General features: G+C 49.8%; 1 protein-coding gene across 1 annotated transcript in view; it reads left to right on the top strand.

Annotated features, from left to right (window-relative positions):
- The first annotated feature begins 228 nt into the window (after window positions 1-228).
- Window positions 229-17151, top strand: part of itga5 (integrin, alpha 5 (fibronectin receptor, alpha polypeptide)) — a 20670-nt gene continuing 3747 nt past the window's right edge. The window contains exons 1-19 of the mRNA XM_068742822.1: window positions 229-236; window positions 399-641; window positions 8106-8236; window positions 11127-11227; window positions 11673-11796; window positions 12551-12612; window positions 12691-12736; window positions 12821-12952; window positions 13026-13070; window positions 13183-13226; window positions 13392-13448; window positions 13946-13998; window positions 14152-14360; window positions 14810-15001; window positions 15085-15130; window positions 15307-15420; window positions 16490-16545; window positions 16746-16903; window positions 16990-17139. Coding sequence (XP_068598923.1) covers window positions 229-236; window positions 399-641; window positions 8106-8236; window positions 11127-11227; window positions 11673-11796; window positions 12551-12612; window positions 12691-12736; window positions 12821-12952; window positions 13026-13070; window positions 13183-13226; window positions 13392-13448; window positions 13946-13998; window positions 14152-14360; window positions 14810-15001; window positions 15085-15130; window positions 15307-15420; window positions 16490-16545; window positions 16746-16903; window positions 16990-17139 — 1971 coding nt within the window. The remainder of the gene's footprint in view (window positions 237-398; window positions 642-8105; window positions 8237-11126; window positions 11228-11672; window positions 11797-12550; window positions 12613-12690; window positions 12737-12820; window positions 12953-13025; window positions 13071-13182; window positions 13227-13391; window positions 13449-13945; window positions 13999-14151; window positions 14361-14809; window positions 15002-15084; window positions 15131-15306; window positions 15421-16489; window positions 16546-16745; window positions 16904-16989; window positions 17140-17151) is intronic.

Genomic DNA, 17151 nt, shown 5'->3' with positions numbered 1-17151 from the left:
CAGCTTAAGATAAGATTGTTCTCACGTTAAGGTCGCGGATAAGAAAGTCCCCGAAGACAACGCGCACAACAATGATCGGAGATAAATCTGTGGACGCGAAGCGCGCGTTTATATTTCATTTGACTTATCTTTGTTTCTTCTTCTCTTCTTCTTTTTCTAGGGAATCACAAGCTCCTCCCCCTCTTCCAAACTTTGTCGCGGGTGTGGGAACTCCCTGCTCCATGTATGATGAGGAGGTGAGCGGGGAAGGCGTGCGCTGCGCGTGGAGAGAGGCAGAGCGGGGACGCCGAGCGCAGCTGACGGAGCGTAAATGAGACACTGGCCGCTGAGAGTTCCAGGGATGCAGTTGTAGCCGGATTCCACTCGCGACAGAAAGTGGGACGATCTCTCCGTTGAAGCCGAACTTTAACGGGCCGCTCTATTCTCAAACAATGGGCTCGGGAGAAGTTCGGCGTAAAGACGCGGAGGACGGCAGCGCGCCTGGCGCGATCGTTGCTCTGCGTCTCCGGGTTGCTGCTCACTTTGTCTCAGCGCGTCTGCGACGCGTTCAACTTGGACGTGGACGACCCAGCTGTTTACAGCGGACCTTCGGGGAGCTACTTCGGATACGCCGTTGACTTTTATTTGGCGGATTCTTCCAGGTGAGGTTCTCTAACGCGAAATAATATCCTGCATGGAACAAAACGATTCAGGATTTCCAGCAAAAGAAAAGGCTGAAACGTTTCTGTCAGCTTCTCTTGGCTTCTTCTACTTGGACACAAACTTTCCATTTGACTACTTCGACACATTTAAGCTCCCATGTTAAGTTAGAAGACACATTTATAGGAATTAAGATTCGGATGACCTGAATGTTATTTTAGCCCCGATTTTAAATATTTTATTGTATTTTTTTTATCCTGGCCCCTGGACACATGCTTTACGCACAGCGCACACGCCCTCTGCGCGCAGAACTCCGCGTAATGAAGCGTTCTCAGGAAATTTGATCAGTTTTCTAAATGACTCTATTAAATACGACAGCTCTGATTTATTTTTTATATATATATATATTATATATTAAATAAACTTGTCAATGATTCACAACAAAGACAAAATCCCTTTGGAAGCGCCATCAAATCTGCAAAACGACATTAAATCCTGACCTTTTAATCTGCGCTCTCCTTCAAGCGCCAGATAAATCCCGTTAGCTGTCACCTCCAGCAATTACATCTTAGTGGTTTTGCTCTCTCGGATGCTTCCTGGCTCGGTTGGGGACGTGATCCCAACGAGACCCTGCATTCTTCCTCCGGAGATCAAGGCATCAATCATTCTGAGGCTTTTTAGATCATCCATACATGACTTTGGTCGGGTCTGATCCCCCCCCCCCCCCCCCCCCCCCACCACCACCACCACCACCACAGGAGAAGTGTAGAGTGTGGAACATCTTGGAGGGTTTCAGCAGAGAGCGAGGCATGGGTTAATGCAGTCGCTGACTGATACTGGTTCTGTACGTTTTGGTAAACCTTGGACCCAAACAATCGTAATAATAATTAACGAAAGCTTAGGCTTCGACATAATCGGACTTCCTGGCTGCGTCGCCGTCTGCTCGCCGTTCGACCAGCCGGTACGTTGGGATTTGTGAAAGGGCTTTGTGCCGAGTGAGCAGCAGCTCTGGTTTCCCCTGTTCCTCCTCCCCTCCTCTCTAGACAAGGGGAGACCCCCCCCCCCCCCCCCCCCTCTTCCTGTGGCCTATAGCTGTTCCTTTAAAAGACTGCTCCTTCATTTCCCGGTCTGGAAAGCATGGGCTTGAAGAGAACGGTATGATTTAGGATGTGAAGATTGAGTGCACGGACCCTTCATCGCTCTCCAACATCCCCCTCCTCACCTCCTCCTATGCTGGTGTCATTCTGCAGGGCTTTTTAATTCACCCATCCAGTACCCCCCCCCCCCCCCCCCCACTGTCTAGCCTCTTCCCTCGCCATCATCTCTCTTCATCTCATTAAGTGTGAGACGGCGTAGACGTCATCTTCCCGATGACTTGATCTGAACTTTTCTGCAGCCGGCTTATGGAGGGGGGGGGGGGGGGGGGGAGGGTGAGACAAAGGATGGCGTGTGCAGAGAGCAGGAATGATTTGCGAGTGAAGCTTCCTGCAACCCGGCGCCCTGTCATTTTCCTGTGGATGATGACTATCCACAAGCCAAATGTCAAACAAAACAAAGTGCGCTAGATCAGATTTAAGAGCGCGAGTCGTTGCTTTGTCAGCAAACCGCATGCATCATCCACTTTAATTCACTGATCCTCGGAAGGTGACACCAAAATGCGTCGCTATGAGTTTCTGCTATCTCTTTTGTGGGAGTCGCCGGGATCCCGGGGTGAGGTCAGCCGAGGGCCTCTCTTCCTGTCCGGATTAGCTGCTGTTAGCTGCCTTGCGAATAGAGCTGCTTGGACTGCGGCGGGACAACATCGAGATGAGACTGATGGCAGTCGTAGATTGGGAGACGGGAAGGATGACGGTTCTCCCGTCCTTAAACGCCCCGGTCGGTTCTGAAAACACAAAGCCTGGCGTTCTTCCACGTGGACCGGTTCATGCAAGCAGCCTCTCTTGTGCCCTTCGGCCCGGCGTAATCAAATAAAGTTCGGGCGCCGGCGGAAAGCCCGCCATGAGGATCGAGTCCGTGAGCTGTGTGACGGCTCTTGTCGGATGGACATGGGGAAGGGGGGGGGGGGCACGAGGATCTATGGCCTCCTATTGTGCGAGTGATTTCATGTTGAGTGACGATTGACTCCTCGCTTGTACTCCCGACTCCCGAGCCCACCTCCTCTCCATCTGAGGGATGCCTCTCTCCTTTAACACTTGATAATTAAACATTGACTCCTCTTTGCCCCCCCCCCGGTGCCTGGCAGAGATAAGGGAGTGGATCGTACCGAGTCGGGTTCAAGTTGAAGGTCGGGGGGCTGTAAATGATAACGGACCCATCCCGGTGTAGGAATGGACTCCTCTCCGCAAGCAACTGTGGGGCTTTTGGTGAAGCATGAATTCCAAGCCCCCCCCCCCCCCCCCGATGGCTCTCAGTGGGATTATAGAGCCATTGAGAGTCTGCGTTCAGTGATGCGGTAATATGTTCCAGTCCACACACGCGTGTTTCTGTGACGTTCGGGTGACGTGCATGAGCTCACGGCCGGCTCACCAGCGCCCGGCTGAGGTCAGCCAGTCCATGCAGTTTACCCTCAGACGTGGTGAGAGTCGAACCAATATTGACGTTGGGCCGGGGGTCTCTTTTGACCGCTAAAGCGGTTTGTATTTTCTCTGTCTACACCGAGGTCCCCGTCCACATGTGATCAGCCTTATCCCTGTTATTGTTTTTTACCCGTGTCCTTTTCTGCCGACCCGGTTTCCAAGTCAAACCAATAAGTGTCTGAGCTGCAGGAGTCCGGCTTGTATGTTTGGCCTGCCGAGCTGCTCTTCATCCAGGTCCGCGTCTTCTGCGTGCAGACAATGGGGCTCTTTGTCCCACGGCATGACTTGTTTACTATTTTCAATTTGAGGAGTTTTCAGCATTCTTTCTTGATTCATTGGCCTCCGTTTTTTTTAATGTTCTCTTGTTAAACCTCGTGCTCGACGTCAGCGGACGGGCTTGCGAGCTTTAGAGGCTCTCGCCGTAAAGATCAGTCGGGATATACTAAACTTGGCTTCGCTGCAGTCTGTCTGAGACATAAAGCACTTGGTGAACTTTTACTGCTCTGTAGGTAAAAGAAGGGGCCTTGAATAATGAGCCGGTGTGCATTTCACTGGAAAAAGATGTGGCCACGGATGGTGATGATGTGTCCAAACGGCCCATAGAACCCGTCACATCTGCTGTAACGGGCCGGGAATGGCCCAAAGACGTCACGTCTCCGTCGGAATGGCGTTGGCCATTGGTCAGGGCCGTCCTGACTCATACTTTGCTTGATTTAATCTCAGATTGCGAGTGGGTCTGATTTGTTTTAACCCCACGTCACAAAATGACTCAACTGTATGGTAACTCAATCAAAGCCAACTTTATATATATCTATATATATGAAGTAGCGCTGCAGAAATGACATCATCTTTCAAAATGTTACTGGCTAGACTTCCAGTTAGCACAAAAGCTGTTTCTATAGACATAACACAGGACCCATGCATGTGTAGTTGGGGATGTGGGTAGCAAAATGTGGCTCTGCAGCTGCTCCTCAACCCCCGCCCCCCCCCCCCCCCCCCCCATCAGCCGGTTTAATACAACGGCCTGCCTATCCCGAGGTGAGGGCCGGACCCCCTGATGTGGGGATTGTCGAGAGGTGTGAACCAGCAGCAGTTAAACTCCTGCAGAGCTCCGTGAAAGCAAAGGGGGGGGGGGGTGTTTTTAATTAGGGGTGGGGGTGGAAAACATTAGTGTGAGAAAAGGCTGAAAGTTTAATGTACAGATACTTTTTTATAGTTGTGGGATGTTTATAATTTCTCATTCAACCACGTAGGAAGTTGTTGAACAGCGGTTGCCTTGCACACTTTAAACAGAGCGGTATAATCCAATCACATGACGTGGTGCAGCTCCCTGATAGGTCAGACGTAAGGACAACGATCGCTTAATCGGTATGTAGATCCGAGTAATTCCCACCCTGTTGCAGAGTGAAAATTAACATTTCAAATTGCTGCTTAGATGTCTCCATGTTTTCTGTTTTTTTTAAGTGCTCTGAAATTCGCAGGTCACTTTCTGCTCCTCGGGTTCTCTTCTGAAGAAAACCCGAAACATTTTTCATGTTGTTTCAGATGGATTATATGTAAACGATGCTTCATATGTCGCATGGCTCCAATATTCACTCACTAAAGTCTGAATTAACGGTGCGTCATGTGATGCATTATAACCCTGCAGTGTGAGAGAGGTTCATTTATTTATTTTGGTTTTCACTTTACTGCAGTCGGTTCCTTCTTCATTTGGATATGTGTGCACAGCATGAACATATTTTTCGGTGGGATCAGGTCCTCGACGGACTGGCCTGTTTATTTGATCAGCGTAGGCTGGTTTGGGTTCAGATCTCACTTTTCATGTTCATCCCAGGAGGTGGTAATGCTTATAGAATTGGTTTACAGAAGACCCGACCTCCTCCCAGGCAACATGCGCATCTTTTATCATCTTCTAAAACAGACAGCTCCATACGACCTTCTGCATAGCGCATGTGTCCTTAGGACGGCGCAGGAGACGGCGCAGTAGCGTCCGCTGCTACTCAAATCATCCCCAGCGGCGCTGAGAACATGTGCACATGTGCTGTGTGAATGGATGATTGTCCATATGGAGGATTTAAAGACTCAAACAGCTCCCGTCTGGCTGCGCCTCTGAGGACGCGAGGCTCCATGTGGGCTAGGATTAGCCATAACACGCTAGTCGTACGTCTCGCTTCGCTCATTTGGCCGATCTCATGCGTTTAAGCACCCAGGTATGCTTTAGAAAGTCAATATTCCAGTCGTATGACATCATGCGAGTATTCAATTGTGGAACGTGTGACCGCAGCTCCATATTTCCACGCGTTGATCCAGGCGTAGCTTAATTAATTCTTAGCGGTGCAAATCATCAAAGTCGGGGGGAATTTCCATATCCTCTGTTCCTCTGCTGGAGTGGGAACGCTCAAGGTCAAATTCTGCGTCTGGCTTAAATCGGGTGACTTGATTCAAGTTCCTTTAGTGATGTGGAACCACTCCGGTGCTCAAGCATGTGTTGACGGCTCAAGGTAAACTCCGTTGCTGAGGAGTTGCTGCGGTCCAAAGGCCTCGGCTTCCCGCCCAACCTCCTCTTTCCGTTGTATGTTCGTTGGGTCCTGCAGCCAGCGCCGGTCGGCTCTACAAGTATCTCTAGCTTAAACGCCATTAATCGTACTCGAGTAACATCAGCGCTTCTCCCACGCCGGCGAAATCACTCTGTTGCTTAATTATTGCTTAATCGGTGGGCGGTGGAGGTCACGAGTGGCTGCTGTATGACATCTGTTTGAGTCGTCTACAGAGCCGCTAATGCTTTTTCATTCGCTAACTCCCGCGGGAGGACGTTGCTCGGGTTTCTCTCTGTGTGAAATGGGGGGTTCTGCTTGTCCACACCGACGAGAACCAGACAAAAGAGCAACTGAAGACCGGTTGAATTTCCCCCCGTAGCCAAAACATTACAGCGAGCATCACCAAAGACTGGCCTTAGCTTTGAAGCTACCTGAAGACGGAAGAGCTCACAAGTCTGAGCACCCCAAAAATTAAATGTATATATGCATGCGCCTCCCTCAGAACGGGTCCTCAACCCCACCTCAACTTTTACAAAGGAATCTGTAATATGATAAGTCACCTAGCTGGGATAAATAAATGCTAATGAAACCAAAGCTCTCATTTTTACATCCGCCGCTAGCAGATTAGCCATCGGGAGGGGAAAACGCCAGTTGAGCAACCCTGCCAGATAAAGACCCATTAAATGCTAATCCGTCCTCATTTACGGTGCTTTCAGATTGCTATCAATCCCTGCTTTGTGTGAGTGTGTGTCGGCACATCTGTGTGTATCCGTGTAAGGTAGTGAAAACCCGCGTCTACCGCCAGCTTGATAATTAAAGCATGATCTGCTTGTTTGGTTATTTCCTGTATTCTTTTTTTCCCCTGTGAAAAGCTGCCATGGAAAAACTACGGTTCGGCTCGAGATGCTTTGACGCCGAACGGCACGGCCTCGTTAGTTTGCATATACTTCCTTCAGCGGGATCGTTTATTGAATTCATGTGCTTGATTATTTCTTGTCGTAGAAACATCCATTGATCTCTGCTCTTCGGTCTGATCCTTTTCTGGCTAGACTTCCAGGGCGGATTAACGGAATGGCGTTGAATATTTCCCGACTCCTTGCGCATACCAAGAGGGGGGATATCCTCGGCCGCCTCATGAGAATTCCTGCGCAGGAATACTCCCTGTGATTTAGAGCAATGCGCAGGTGGAGCGCCGCTGATATATCCCTCTGTCTGCACACGAGGTCATAAACCCGTTCCTCTGACCTCCAAGTCGGAGCGATTTGTTTTGTGTCCTTCCAACACAAACCGGGACTCTCTGCTTCTCGTTTTGAATTTGGCGTTGTAGCACATCTCCCGTGAGGTATGAAGACCACATTAATGGGGTGTTTCTAAATTCATTACTCCTGCTCTGTAGCCACCCCTTCACTCTCACACAGTTGTGTGTTTTCAAAAGCCTTGAAGCAGTTTACTGACCGCCAACGAATGAATGGCAACTTCTGTTCGATGCTTTTCCTTAAGCTATCCCGTAACGTTTGCCGTTTTGCCATCTGAGGTAATAGTTCATCTGGATTAATCATGGCTTCTTTCTTGGGGGGGGGGGGATGCTCGCTGGCTTCCGGTCTTCCTAACATCTAGCTTGCCCCTTGGGTGGGGTGGGGGGGCAGGATGCTCCGTTTAGCCGGAATATAAACGTTCACAGAAGATTTGGTTGGGGAAAGGGCCGTGCTCTTCCTGCGTTGGGACCCCCTAGATGCAGTCTTCACTTCCCCTACCCACATCAATACCAGCAACTCTTAGTGTCGGGTCAAGTGGATCCGGAATGAGGTAAGGGTTAAACCATCCACTTACTGAGAGACACTTTGCCCAAATCTTGACTTTGTGGCTGCCGTGTCTACGTGAATCCCTTCGGTTCTGTGCTCAGTTGGACCTTTGCTGCTTTTTCTTTGTCATTTGAAGTGGTTGGCTGCCCTTCCTCTAGTCTAGCTGAACATTGCAGCAAGGACGTCGAAGTTAAGTGCCCCGGCTGAAGAAACAAGAGTGTGACTCCACTTAGCCTGTCTGCTTTTATGTTTTCCTCTTGAATCTACCCCCCCCCCCCGACTTCGTTTTGTGAGCATGTCGTAGTAGAAGTTTGCCTGCTACCTGTTAAAGGCAGAAAGCAGCTTGCGAAGTGCTGAAATGGGCACCAAGGTTGAAGCTATCGGGGGGGGGGGGGTCTGGAAAATACTTTTTAATTGAGGCCAGGCTTGGAGTTAAAAAAAAACAAAACAATCTTCAACAGTTGAGGTAAAAGGTTTCTGGTTTTAAGGTATTCTGTGGTTTTGGTAAATATGCGACGTTTAATCTCCAACAAGTTGTCTCTGGTTTGCAGTGCGAGCGTCGTGATCGGCGCTCCCAAGGCCAGCACGAGTCAGGCGAACATTACCGAGGGAGGATCCGTCTTCTACTGTCCGTGGAGCCTCGGGCAATCGGATTGCCATGTCATCGAGTTTGATACCAAAGGTAAGGATCGTGATGGAGCCGTTGGGATGGTCCGACATCTCTACTCAAGTCTTCCGGTATTTGCTTGGAAGACATACCTTCTGGTAACTTTTTTTTAAATGGATGATTCTTCATTTTGAAAGATATCCTGGTGGGTGAAGAGATTAAGAACCTGGTTCCTGTTCTGTGTGACCGCACACTTGAGGAGATGAGAGTGTTTTCCTTCCTGGCTCAAGCGTCTGTGTTCCGTTCCACTGAACGCTTGGTGGCTACACTAATTCCTTGACTTGGGAAGATCCTTTTCTTTTTCCGGTTTGTGTCCTCTCTTTCGGGATGAAAAGGATAATGAAGAGGGCTTTCAAGGAAACTCCTCACTTCCTCTCGGGTGTAATTGTGTTGCCTCTCCTCAGGAGGTTTAGCCAGATAAGCAATCAACAAACAAACAGATCGGACAAAGAGATGCTTCCGTTGGTGTGACAGGTGAATCAGACGCCGCCAGGCCCGACAAAAGAGCTCCAGTTCACTGAGGATGAGGACAGGAGGAAGTCGGTGAGGTCGTCTAATGAATGGATTCGTCTTTCAGTGTGTTGGCGGACTACCGTTTGGATTGTTTGGCGCGGTGAGGTGAGGATCGGGACAGTTGGACTGTTTTTTGGGGGGGCTTTTTTCCAAAGATATGAAAGCATAGCATTTGTAGGCCAACTTAAATACGCCGTCCGTAACTCTCGATATGGAGAAATATTCCACCGAGTGTTCCGCAAGCCGGTTTAACGGCGTTCTTTTATTGGACGCTGCTGCGCCGTAACATTTTTTGCTGTGTTTTTCTTGCGACATAAAATGCGTTGGACATCCAGGGACGCTGGCTGGACGCCACAGCGAGTGATGATGTCACGAGCGAGCGTCGAGACCTCGCCGTGGAGGTCAGTCCCCTGAGTCGTTTTTTACGGGCCTCTTTGATGGATGCACGCGGGTGAATGCGATCATGCCCGATGGCTGGCATCTGGCAGACATTCGCCGTGCGAGTCATGTGCTGTAGCCGTGACTCTTGCCCTTGCTGATCCCGAATGTAGCAATAAAAAGGCATTTATTGATCTTGTTGAGAGACATTTTTTTTTCTCTGTGATGAATGCTTTAAAAAACGGGAGCGCTGGTACATGAGGTATCATTTTCCACCAGATTGCTGCTACATGCTGTAAAACAAAGTGGTGCCATCCGTCTCCCCGTCGCTTGCTGTGTTTCAGGTCCGACCCCTAAGCCCCTCTTAATTAGCCTAACTAATTGGGTCGAAGTGGCCGGCGCCCCCCTCCTCCTCCTATCCACTTCCGCTTCCATCGAGATAAGAGCCTTCCCATGGATCTGTGTGGGAGGGGGGTGCATACGGATGGGATGGGAGGGTAAGAAGAGGGTAGATGAAGAAACCAGAGCCCCGTCCCTCTGCCCCCCCCCTCCGTTCTCCCAGCGCTCCCACAGGGGCAGCTGATGCGATGAGTGAATTTGGCCATTTGTCTTAGAAACTCTTGACACACAAAAATACACACGCATTCACATGGAGGGGCTCTAACCTCACTAATGGCTGCCCTCTCACACACAGTTCAAAGGCGAGCGTGAGTCATATGGACGCACTCCAGAGCCCCCCACGCTCCTCTGGCGGTCCCACGGGAGACAGGGTCGGGGGGGGGGCACCGTGTCGCTTCAGCGCACAGCGCTAACCGCCACCCCAGGGGATTTCGGTCAGATGACATCTTGTTGCTCGCCTCCGGGTTTCTCATTATCTCGTCGTTTTTTCAGACGAAACAAACTGAAACTTTTTCCAATAAAGTGATGCCAAATTAAGGCTACGGCTAAAATAGACATGCTAGTAGTCTATTTAGCGCCTTAGCTCCAGTTCTGTCAGTCTGCTTGCAGATATCTGACGACCGCCACACGGCATAACCTTTAATAGACCCTTTCTGCTTCTAGACCAACATGCCCACTGTCCGGCGCCCACCTTTCCCCAGGAGCTTCGCATTAGTTACCCAAACAATGACCACGGAGTTATGAAAATATTAACGATGTATGTTTGACGTAAGGGTAAAGCAGATTATTTAAAGTAATAAGATCACATGAGGCCGTTTGAAGTGTTGGTCATGTCATTCCCCTTCAGATCGCTTCAAACAGGAACAGGATTGGCTGCTGCAGGCCTGTGATAGAAAAAAAATAAAAAGTCCCTAGCAGGAAAGCCTTCTGAGATTAAGCAGAAATACAGTCGGGTTATGAAAAAGTTATAATCTCTCCTTTGACAATCATGGATGGGGGATGGGGGGGGGGGGGGGCAGGAAAACAGAAGCACAAAAGAGCTGTGTGGACATGGATACGTGGGTGAGGTAGTGTAAGAAAAATGAAGTAGATGTTGATAATACTGAAAATGAAACCGGAGAAAGAGAGACGGGCGAGTGGGCCGAAACACAGACCAACTTCGAGGCTGCTACGAGGAAGCCAGGCCGGAGTTTGTGTGTTTTCCTTGGACCCCGGCCCATTCGCTGTTTCCACGAGGACATGAAGCAGGTTGAGGAGTCCCAGCTGGTTCAGGAGAAAGACCATGAAGGCCTGATGCACAGCCTGCGTCCTTCACGCTGGTGAAGGGCGTGACTCTTCACCTCACATTTCCCCTTTCCTCATGAGCCCATCCTGATTCTCGTAGCGTGGTAGTCATGTGACTTCCTCGCTTAATCAAATTGTGTGCGTTTCGTTCCAGAAGAGAACGATCCTTCGGCCAGAAATGTATCTCGTTTCAAATTCTCGCTCTGATTGTCTTTGCGTGAAAGCTGCCGATGTCTCAGATGTTTGAGCGCCTCGGGAGGGAAATGCAGAATTCGGATACTCGTCGTGCTGCTTCTCTTACTGACTGTTCCTTTGATTCTGCTTCTCTTAGGGGATCGCGCCGCGTTCCTGAATGAGACGGAACAGCAGGTCGAATTCAAATCTAACCAGTGGTTTGGTGCCACGGTGCGTTGTCACGGCGACACCATTCTGGTAAGGACTTTAGTGGCGGCTTCGCACCACACCGTTCTGCACTGTCATGATTGGGTTTTTTATTGAGGTCTGGGCCACATGGCTGTGAGAACCAGGCATCTGGGGGGGGGGGGCTGTGTGTTTCCAGTTAAAAATGTGTCACCCAGATTACTGTCTATTAAATTGCTGTAATTGAGGCTCACTTTTCGCCTCCTGTTTCGACACACTGTAAAGAAACGTTTTGTGTTCGACCCCCTGACACCAAAGTCGCGCCGCGTCATGTTTGGTCTGGTTTTGTCCTGGGTTGAGTTACGTGGTTACCCGACTCCAGATGTTCCTCTGACCTCGGCCCGGGTCTCCTCCCGAGTTCACCAGGGTGGAAAAAGACGTACCTACCTAAAAGCTCGCCCTATTCATCACTGCACTTCCTCCCTTCCCGCCCAATCCCCATGCCTCTCCACCTCAGGCTTGCGCCCCTCTCTATTCCTGGCGGACTGAAAAGGATACCCCCCATTCTGACCCGACAGGAACCTGCTACCTCTCGGCACACAATTTCACCAAATTTGTGGAGTATGCACCTTGTCGAACAGGTAAGAGTTACCTTTACGCCAACAAATGTTTTTATACCCTTCCCGTGCTGAGGCGGCGGCGGGGGGGGGGGTTATTTTCCATCGAGTTTGGTTTTCTGCACGATAACAAAAAAAAAACGTTTGAAGATTTGCCGTAAAACTTTGCAGAAGCTAGAATCATAACAGGAAGTTACGTGCTGTTTGGGGATTTTTGTCAGAATTCGTTTCTGACAAACCTTGAGATCCAACTCATCTGAAATCAAAGGAATAATTTAAATATGGTTCAATATTTTTCTCAAACTTTATTTATTTTGTACTTTGTTTACTTTGATATTTTGGGAATTTTAAGCTTTTTTTCTTTCCTTTTTAAGCTTTTTTGCATTTATAAAAAGAACAGAGACAAACTATTGTTTCTACATCACCAAGCCTCAAAATGTCAAGTTACTTTTGTACAATTTGAAAAGTACCTTAAGTAAGAAACATTTATATTTCATGGATTTAGTACAAGATGTGCCTGAGGATATGGGATCAGGCCTATGTGATCAATTTGATGCTCCTGTTCCTTCAGCAAAAGGCACCTGTGATGGGGAATCCTTGGTATTCCATGCTTGTTTTCCATAAACACGCCCCCCCCATCTTATCTTGGCAGCTGTCTCCTTTGTGTGGGAAGGAAAGGAAATGATAAACTCTATCTGTGAATTTCATTGGCTACTATTTGCTTCTCCTGTTTTTGATCAATATTTATTGCATCAAACTTTGCTCCTGTTTGTTTCAGAGATCAGCGACGCGGTGGGACAAGGCTACTGTCAGGGGGGGTTCAGTGCTGACTTCACTACGGTAATAACGAACATCCTGTTAATAAACCGACGGATTTCTGGAGTTTATTTGTAGTAATTCTCAGGTTTGATCTTTCAGGACGGCAAAGTGGTATTAGGAGGGCCGGGAAGTTACTTCTGGCAAGGTCTGTAGGTCATCCAAAGGAACATGTTGCCTCAAAGCATCCTGCGAAGTCTGTTTTCATTTCTCCTGTGCTGTCTTACCTCAGGTCAGGTGATCTCTGCAGCCAAGGAGGACATTATCAACGCGTACTACCCAGGCTATTTCATGCAGTCGGTTGAGAACGAGATCCAGACCAAACAGGAGCAGGCAGTGGCTAAACACGATAACGACTACCAAGGCAAGACAGGCTAATACGATGGCAGCGCCCGAGTGCTAAGCTGTTAGCTCACGTCTTTGCTCTTTGCTTACAGGCTACTCCGTTGCTGCTGGGGAATTCAGCGGCGATCAGGTAGAAGGTAGGCTGATGATGAGAGGAGGCGAGAAGGAATTCTCTCATCCCTTTACGAAGTACTTTACCGACACTTATTCTCCTCCTAATTTTAATACTCCTCTCTGTGCAACCTTCAGATTTTGTGGCCGGCGTTCCGAAAGGACCCATGCTTCTTGGTTCGGTAAGAAAGTTTCATCATGGCTCTTATTTAGGAGTCTTTAGAATGTGACCTGGCCTTTTTAGACTTCTGGTTCCAGAAAGTAAAAGACGATGCAAAGAGAGATGGCACTTTTATTCGCCCGTATGAAAACGTGTTCACCGTATGCGTGCGACTGCTGCGTTGCAGGTGTCTGTCCTGAACGGTACGGACCTGAAGACCATGATTACCTACACTGGCGAGCAGGTGAGGACCCAGAGACCCTTATCTCCACCGTTATTTTCGTAGCCGGGCTCTGCGTGTGAGCTGCTAATCCGCTGACTCAGTTCCTTTAAAACCTCCCCTTTACTAGATCTAGACTTTCGTGGCTTTGTGTAAAGCTTAATTGTGGGGAAAGTGCTGTGGCAATTTGTGCAAATGAGACGAGAAACGCACTGCGCTTGCATAAGAGATGAGGATTAACCCTGAAGCTGAACCAGTTCGGGCCGCTTGTAGCGTTCCCGTGTTTTCAATGCTAACGTTTGTGGCAGAAAATGAAACCGACCTCAGACAGAAACCTGTTAAAGTATTTATGTTTTCCTACATGCCTCATTTATGTGATGCAGAACGCACGTTTGAAATTGCGTGACTGTTTCTAATAATAAAATCAACCATCTCGGATCAGACCCAAATCTACGTGATGCTAATTCCTCATGACAACCAGATTCTTATTGGCTGAAGTCTTGGGAACATTTTGCTTACAGATAGGATCGTACTTTGGCTACGCAGTGGCAACGACGGACATCAACAGCGACGGGTGAGTCTTGGCCTTGTCCCTCCTCCTTGCATTCTCTTTCTTGTTCTAAAATCAGCTGACAGCTGATTGGATGCCACTCGCGGCCAATTGCAGACATCGATGCGCCAGACCTTTTTAAAATGAGTTCCTGTGATTTTGCTTCCTTGTTTACAGGATGACCGACCTGCTGGTGGGAGCCCCCATGTTCATGATCCGAAGCCCCGACGGCCGCCTGGAAGAGATGGGGCGGGTTTACGTTTACTTGCAGAGTGACCCCCTGAAGTTGGAGCCCCGCCTACCTCACCTGACGGGCACCCAGGTGTATGGGAGGTTTGGCAGCACCATTGCGCCACTGGGAGATCTGAACCAGGATGGTTTCAATGGTGGGAAATCAAAAAGCCATTGACGGCACAATCATTTGTCACGTATGTATGTTAGGGTAAGGAGGCGGAGCTAGAAGTGGCGGAGATGAAGACGCAGAGGTTCTCCTTTTGGAGTGACCAGGTTGGATAGGATTAGAAAGGAGACAATAAGAGGGACAGTGAAGGTTGGACGTTATGGAGACAAGGCCAGAAAGATCAGACTTCGATGGTTTGGACATGTCCAGAGGAGAGACGGGGACTATATCGGTAGAAGGATGTTGAGGATGAAACTGCCAGGGAACAGGGCTAGAGGTCGACCCAGGAGAAGATGCATGGACGTAGTGAGGGAGGACGATGCAAAGGACAGGGTGAAGTGGAGAATGTTGATTTGCCGTGGCGACCCCTCAGGGGACAAGAAGAAAGTCTGGTAGTAGTAGTATATAATTTAGACTAACACTCTTCTTTGACAGACGTGGCTATCAGCTGTCCATTTGGAGGGCAGGATCAGCAAGGACTGGTCTACATCTATAATGGACACTCGCTAGGACTCGGGGAGCTCCCATCTCAGGTCATCACTGGCCAGTGGGCCACTGGGCATTTTCCTGCCAGCTTTGGATTTGCCCTCAGGGGTGCAAAGGATCTGGACATGAACGGATACCCAGGTGAGTGCCGCTCGCCTCGCCTCGACCCTCGTCATCCTCGTTTCGTTGTGGGACGCTCTAATCACGTCCCCTGCTTCCTCCAGATCTCATAGTTGGTGCCTTTGGTGTTGATAAAGCCGTCCTCTATCGGTACGTAGTTTTGAATCGTGCACTGCAGAACCCTGAACGCCTGCAGCCCAGTCCGAGTAACTCTCTTCGTTTCTTCAATTGGCTTATTTTGTTTTGTTTAAAACGTACAAACAATTTTGTAAACACATTTGAACCTTTGACAGCGATCCCGGTCTGCCTGCTTTCTCTTCCCACAGATCCCGGCCGATCGTGAACGCCGGCCCTTCTCTGACGGTTCATCCGACCATGATCAACCCGGAGGAGAAGAACTGCATGATCAGCAGTGGAAACATGAGCGTTCCTGTTTCCTGGTGAGTGTCCAGGTCGTCCACGACTGAAGCGTAGCTTCCTGTCAGTCAGCCTTCAGTCTCTCTCTCTCTCTCTCTCTCTCTCTCTCTCTCTCTCTCTCCCAACTCTTCCACGTCTTCCTTTCATGTGTGCACGCTCCTATCCCGGCAGGGAACTCGGATAAGGGAGCTGCTTTTATCCGACAGACTGTGAAACCGTCTTCGCGTCGCTTTATTTCTGTCTCCGAGGAGGGAAAGGACTGAAGATTAGCATCCCTGCTAGCCATTAGCAGCCTCACCCAAACGAGCGTCGTTTCAGCTAAAAGGCGAGAGGAAGCAGGCGGCAGGCGCTCGCTGCTCGACACGGTTGAAACGGCGCTCACGTGTCTGCCCCCCCCCCCCTGATACTGATCCATGAAGGAAACGCTTGTGTACACACGTGTCTTGATTGCCTTACGTTGCCTGGCAATCCCGAGCATTGGGTGGGGGGTGAAAAGCTAGCAACAGAAATAATGTGAGGGAGGGCCGGAGGGGGAGGGGCTGAATGAGATATTGTTTGGTGGTAAAGCACAGCTGGGAAACATCAGGGAGCGTCGGCTCCCCTGAGCGGCTGCGTGCAGTCCTGCAGCAACGGGAGCGGCTAACTAACGCTTGAAGGACGTCCTCGTGCGCTCTGTGTGCCTCTTTGTGTGTGTGTGTGTGTGTGTGTGTGTGTGGGGGGGGGGGGGGGGGCAACGGCGGTTTGCTGCCCTTCTGACGTCATGGGAGAGACCTCCGGCCTTACGAGGCCCATAGCTGTCTCCGATAAGGACGGTCAACGCTGTTGAAACCTGAGTCGACGGCCGATTTCACCCTTCTCAAATCTGTCTTTCCGTTGTGCTCTGGTGGGGGGGGGGGGGGGGGGGCTTCCAGATGCCGGTATCTCCCCAGGTTATTTTTTTTCGTATAATTCACTTAATTCCATTTTGTTCCATGTAATGTAACCTCAAGATGGAACAGAGAAAGGCGTGCGAGCATTCTTGTCCGTGTTGCATCATCGCTGCACAAACGAACATGCTTCCCTCATCGTGTCCTCGTCTTCTGTCCAAAACAGCGTCAGCCTGAATTTCTGCATATCTGCTGATGGGAAACACCTACCGGCCGTCCTAGGTGAGCCAATTTTCCACATCTGCACTCGATTTCAAGTCGGGGAAACTGTTGAGTAGCCACCAGTGCTAATATTTTAGCTCCTTGGCCGTCTGCAGGTCAGTGCTTTGTGTCCTGTGTGACATGACAACACTGTGTGTGCTTTAAAAGAGGTCATCGGGCGACTCCAGAGCATTCACCTTTGCACGTGTCGCATGTCCCAGATTTCGAGGTGGAGGTGCGTCTCGATAGTCGCAAGCAAAAGCAGAAGGATGCCGTGAAGAGGGCTCTGTTCCTGGATTCCCAGCAGCCTTCGCTCAAGAGGAGCGTGAGGGTGCACCGGGGGGAGCGAGTGTGCAACCACACCCGGATCTACCTGAGGGTACGTCCTCCTCCTCGCGTATGAACTTCCCTACGACCGATCGGCAGCTCTTGAAAGCTGACGATCCTTTAACATTCCTTCCGCAGGATGAGAAAGAGTTCAGGGATAAACTCTCCTCCATCTACGTTGCCTTGAACTTCAGCTTGGATCCCAAAGCGCCGGCCGACTCCCACGGCCTGCGGCCCATCCTCAACTATCGGACCACCAGCTTCATTGAACAGAAGGTACTTTTGCTTGTACTTCAACTT

Source organism: Brachionichthys hirsutus, chromosome 2, assembly GCF_040956055.1.
Source record: "Brachionichthys hirsutus isolate HB-005 chromosome 2, CSIRO-AGI_Bhir_v1, whole genome shotgun sequence".
Taxonomy (NCBI): domain Eukaryota; kingdom Metazoa; phylum Chordata; class Actinopteri; order Lophiiformes; family Brachionichthyidae; genus Brachionichthys; species Brachionichthys hirsutus.
Note: the sequence above shows the minus strand (reverse complement) of the source record. Positions and strands in the feature narration are given on the sequence as shown.